This window comes from Gymnoscopelus braueri (assembly GCF_963280865.1).
Source record: "Gymnoscopelus braueri genome assembly, chromosome: 19".
NCBI lineage: Eukaryota > Metazoa > Chordata > Actinopteri > Myctophiformes > Myctophidae > Gymnoscopelus > Gymnoscopelus braueri.
In genome coordinates, this window is record NC_137621.1 from 36352836 (window position 1) to 36358835 (window position 6000).

The 6000-nt window shown below is 41.4% G+C and overlaps 1 protein-coding gene across 1 annotated transcript in view; it reads left to right on the top strand.

The window, feature by feature from the left end:
* Nucleotides 1–6000, top strand: part of kcnh5b (potassium voltage-gated channel, subfamily H (eag-related), member 5b) — a gene marked incomplete at both ends in the record, with an annotated part of 154500 nt that overhangs the window by 119486 nt on the left and 29014 nt on the right. The window contains one exon of the mRNA XM_080414800.1: nucleotides 3494–3690. Coding sequence (XP_080270926.1) covers nucleotides 3494–3690 — 197 coding nt within the window. The remainder of the gene's footprint in view (nucleotides 1–3493; nucleotides 3691–6000) is intronic.

Below are 6000 nucleotides of genomic sequence, written 5' to 3' on the forward strand. Positions count from 1 at the left end.
GTCGTTGCACCTCTCTTTGGCCGTGTGCCCCTTGGGTGCCCCAGGGTGCCCCCTGACTGCACTGCCCTAGCTGATTTCACCCTTTCCCCTCTGCGCTATCTTCCTCTCAATAAGGTAGACACCAGTTGTCTGGTTGAGATTCAACATCAAGTGAAACACTGCACATAACCAGTGGTAGTGGTAGGTTTGATTTCGAGCCTATATTCCAGCTTAACATGCGCAGAAGCCAAGCAACGCTTTTGACAGAGAGAGGGGGGAGAGAGCGAGAGAGAGAGAGAGAGTATTCCGTATGGACCGATGTGCCCCGAGCCCCCGACGTTTGATCAACAGAAAAATATAGATTAATACATTTGACAACAGACAGCCAAAATCCCAAATTTATGAGTCTTAATATCCAGTAAGCAATAGAAAGTAATTACTGCAAACAAATTCAAAGTTTAGGCTATCAATATCACACAAAAGTAGAGAAGCTGTGACCTCACAATAAATAAATAATCCTTTTGCAAACAATATCCATGTTCTTTTCCTTTGTCCATGATCGAAATGGGCAGTTTATTTCAGCAGCTAGAATGTGACAGTTTGACATTCTTCGAGCTGTTTTTGGTGCGCAGCTCCTCATTAAAGTTAATTGCCTTCACCTATTGTGCTGCTGTGTGCGCACCAGGGCACATCCCCGCCAGGCCTGGTTGACCTACCCAGGCCCATGAAATTCATAGGCAGTCATAGTAGCCAATTAGAATTAAATCTGCTAAAACTGACTCATATACTGATATAGAACCATATACAGTATATGCTATATATTGTTGCTGTTGGGTGAAAAAAACTGTTTTTTGGGCGGTGAAACTGCCCCTATATGTGAGGTTTGGACAGGGGGTCCCATTGCACCCCCCCAACCCTGCGCTGTGATTGGCCACCATTGTACCCCCCTAACCCTGCACCGTGATTGGCCAATCACAGTCTATTCAGGACTGTGATTGGCTAGTGAAACATGACACATGTGCATAGCCCTATAAATAGGACTATGCACTTAAAAAAAACACATTTATGGGTTTTTTTAAGTTAGGGGTGTACAATGGTTGGTCCACAATATTACTTTTCTTCCATCACTTCTTCCATCACTGTGATGACCACTGTGACCACACCGCCCACTTCACACTGGGTGTGATTTCTTTTTTATTATTATTTATATCTACAAGCTATAATTATTAATAATTAAAAAATGCTATATTTTAGATCGTGAATAATCAACTAAAGTCATTATTAGTGCAAGTTCAATCACATTTCATTTGAATGAAAATAACTAATGAAAAAAAATAATGAAATCTCTAATCTGTGAATTTAATGTGGTTAATGTGACCCCTACAGTCAGTGAAGTCCAGGGCTGAATGTGACACATGTTGAGACTAATAGGCTATGACTTTGTACAAATATTGGTAATTTGCCAATACATTATTTTGTGAAATAAATGGGTTATATTTCACAGATAGTTATATTATTCTTGTACTATATTGAAATTAAATCATCCTTAACCTTCAAGTTAAATAAATAATTTCCGTGGACTTAAAAATCAATCATGTTTTAGTGGCCTTGCCCCTAAAATGACGAAGTTCCAGGCCTGCCTGTTACTGTGTTCATCAATGTGCACTGTCCCAACCAAATAAATAAAGTAAAGTAAATACACATTCATTGAGGACATTGGTAAGGTACAGTAGTCACCACTTCAGATGTGAATATACATTTTTTAGAATGGAACTCTGTCTTCTCACTCTTTTTGATGCTTTTATTCTAGTACTTATACTGTACTTTGTCTTATTTGTTTTGCTGAAATATATTTAATGAAAAAGGAAGCGCTTTCTTATGTGGTGGACTGACAATTGTGTTTGTCGGAGCACCCGGCCAAGGCAATGGATCCCTTCTAGGCCTCTTGGCTGGTACATGAGGGGTTTACCTCTGCACCTCTTTTTGTTGTTTTGTGTTGTTTTGTTTTGTTTTGAATCTTCTTCTCTTAAGCCCAGTCCACACCATTCACAACAATTTGTTGTGTTGCTAATCATCGGTGTGGACTGGGCGTTACTTCCCAGTGGTGTTCCAGAAGTTCTCAACTTCAGTACTTTCGTCAAGTATACAGTAAAGGCTCCTGGTCAAATATTATCGACTACATGTTAACACATTCCATGCCTGAGTTTAATATCATAATGTACTCACCAGTGCCAGCGATTTATTGTTGTTTTTTAGTTTTTTTCACCTCGCCACAGACCTCGCTAAATACCTTAAGATCGCGCGTTCAACTGTTTTGTTGGCCCAGAGAAGAGATTTTCAATCGGTGATCGTCCATTTTGCAGTAGTCGCCGTTTCTATTAAACAGCGTTCAGCGCGGAGAAAAACAACATCGAGATAATGGCGGATTAGCGGAAGCTTTAGAGCGGCAGCGGATGGGAACGAAAATCTTCGATTGACATTCATTTCCGTTTCCGGTGTGCTACAATGAAATGTGTCACTGCGAGGGAGGCCTACAATGAAATGTGTCACTGCGTTTTTTTTTTTTTAAAAGACCACTTCGCGTAGAACTACGCGACTGGCACGCTGCGCAATTATTTAGGTTCGCGTAGAACTACGCGATTGGCACGCAATGTGTTAAAGTTGCAAATTAAAAAAGTACAAGCTTTTTAAAATACTTAAGAATTCAAAATTAATGTATTTTTCATGGCAATGCATTGCTGTATTGAAATTTTGAGACATTTTCCAAAATAATTCTAATATTTTCCAGAAATGTTCAAAAAATACCAATAATGGTAAAAATAGCAGATCTACAAGCTCACAACATGCCGTGATGCGACGCGTTGTGAGCTTGTAGATCAACTATTTTCACTATACAGTATTTTAAAAACGGCTTAAGTGGTTAATTCATAACATACCTTTTCCCTTCCTAGAAATGTTATTGCGAACGACCAAGTGGAGCTTACTATGTAACCGTGCTCGGGTTGTGTGTGTGTGTCTCTGTCCGTCTGTGTCTCTGTGTGCATGCACTGTGCACTCTGGCCCCCAGAGGGCGCCAGAGTGCAGGAATTTAGACAATGCTCCGATTAAAATGCACAACAGCCTGCAAAACACACACACACACACACACACACACACACACACACACACACACACACACACACACACACACACACACACACACACACACACACACACACACACACAGTCAATGTTCTCTCCCCATCACGGTGAAATAACACGGATTACAAGTCTGTAAATACACAATATTTTCGAGCTGCGTTCGCTTCCAGCGTTCGCGCGTCTTACTTGTGGAGTAAAGTAAAGTACAAGAGTGTAGTAAGTATCCAAAAATACAAATACTCAAGTAAAGTCAGATACTAAAAATGCACTTAAGTACAGGTACTCAAGTAAATGGACTTCGTTACTGTCTAGTGTCTACCGCTGTTCTAATCTGAATTATTTCGTTGTCTTCCTGTGTGGGTGTATGTCCTAGGTAAAGGAGATGTGTTTGGAGACGTGTTCTGGAAGGAGACGACCCTAGCGCACGCGTGCGCTAACGTACGCGCCCTGACCTACTGTGACCTGCACATCATCAAGAGAGAGGCTCTACTCAAGGTGTTGGAGTTCTACACGGCCTTCGCCAACTCCTTCTCTCGCAACCTCTTTCTCACCTGTAACCTACGCAAGAGGGTATGGCACACATGCATGCATGCACGCGCGCGCGCGCACACACACACACACTCCATGCAGTCTCATGCGCACTAATCCACATAGATTTATATCATGAATGTACACACACACACACACACAGACACAACTCTAAATGCAATTATGCACACACATCTACATGGACTTGTTCATGAATGTACACACACATATGTACATGCAGTCACACACGCACGCACCTACACACACACACACACACACACACACACACACACACACACACACACACACACACACACACACACACACACACACACACACACACACTGAGTCAAGGCACCTAATCAGACTCCCTCTTCATCCTCACTTCTATTTTTTTCTCTCCTTCCCTGCATTGTTTGTTTGCTCTCCATTTGTTTACCATGCTCTCTCTCTCTCTCTCTCTCTCTCTCTCTCTCTCTCTCTCTCTCTCTCTCTCTCTCTGGTGATAAATTATACATACAATACCCATTGCCTCATTATGTCCTGTGCCCTTTTGGCAGTGCTGGCATCATAGCAGGCAGCTACGTCTGCCTCTGCAGGGTGCAGCTGTGTGTGTTTGTGTGTGTCTGTTTGAGTTCTAGGTAATAATCTTTAGTGCATTCAATTAAATGCTTAAGGCGGGGCAAGTTTGAGTGTGTGGCTTTAAACTCTGTGTGTGTGTGTGTGTGTGTGTGTGTGTGTGTGGGGGGGGGGGGGGGACACAAGTGTGTGAATGCGTATGTGTGTGTGTATAATTTTGTATGTGCATACGTGTTTGTCAGAGAACTGTTTCATACTGTGAGCACATGTTTGTTGTTTGTTGACGTGTGTGTGCAGTATGTGTGCATACAGTATGCATCCATTTATATGTGCACTTACAGACGCTTGCTGCACAGTAGATCCATATTATGCGAGACAGTGTGGTGCAGAGAGGACATTGATTCGGTTGTGATGCCATGGCCATAATGGTCTTTTTTTTTTTTTTTTTTTTTTTTGGCTATTCAAAAATAGCAGATATACAAGCTCGTAGCTATGAGCTTGTATATCAGCTATTTTTGAAAAATGTTGAACATCTGTAACTCAAATCTTTGCTTCTGGGGGTGGTCCCTGGAACAACATATTTTCAGACGGCCAAATACATTTTGGGGGTCCTTGACATGAAAAAAGTTTGAGAACCGCTGATATTATTGCTGCATACGTTTTTTTTTAAAAAGGATTTGGAAGACATTTGTACGATCCCCACAAGCAAAGATTTGAGTTACAAATGTTCGCTTAAAAAAAGGAAATATATATATATATATATTCAATCTAAAGATTTGCACGAATTTTCACGATTAAAACAAAAACAAATAGCAGATCTACAAGCTGCACAGATGCGTTCCCGGTCTTAATGGTTTAAACTATTGCTACTGCAGTTTCTGTGTCAAACTAAACAATGTCTCCAGTGTGCATGTTATTTATCTGTTGCACCAGGGAGCTTGTTTTGCCACTTTGTTCATTGCTCCTCCTCTTGTGTTGTCATCCTGTCATCTAGTCAGCGCCGCTGCACTGCTTCTATAATCATTATTCATTAGCAGGCCGTAACCTACTGTAGGAGGTAAAGGATTACATTCTGTTCGTTTGTAATCCGGATTATGAGAGAAAGATGACAACAAAGTTGACTTGACTCCCAGTGCTGACACAGATAGTGTGTGAAATGGCAAGTGGAAGATGCTTTTTAGCTGTCAGATAAATAACAAAAACAGAAAGACACTCACCATAGTCTTTAAATTACTCTCATCTGGTATTTGTAGGCTGTGTATTAAGACGAATCAGAAAAGTGAGTCATAAATGAACACCCAGATTAATTTACCTGTCTTATGGTTTGGATCTGGTGGATGTACAGAGCAGAAACGCTGGCTGGTGTATAGATGAAAGGCATTAAGCCAGATATCGGTGAATTAAGAATCTGTTCAGCACACATCCAGTACATTAACACTTGCTAGGAATGTGACCCTGTGAGGCAAGGAGCAGACGAAACTCACACAACAAAACAAAAATAGAAACACACAAAAAATAACATTTTCTCTTCTCTTCTCTTCTCTTCTCTTCTCTTCTCTTCTCTTCTCTTCTCTTCTCTTCTCTTCTCTTCTCTTCTCTTCTCTTCTCTTCTCTTCTCTTCTCTTCTCTTCTCTTCCCTTCCCTTCCCTTCTCTTCTCTTCCCCCTCGCGTCACTGAGTTCTTTTATTGCCCAGAATCATGACAGCTGCTAGACAGCGGCCATGATAAATGTAAACAAGTTCCAACCAGGAGCTCAGCCGGGACCCCTGGGAC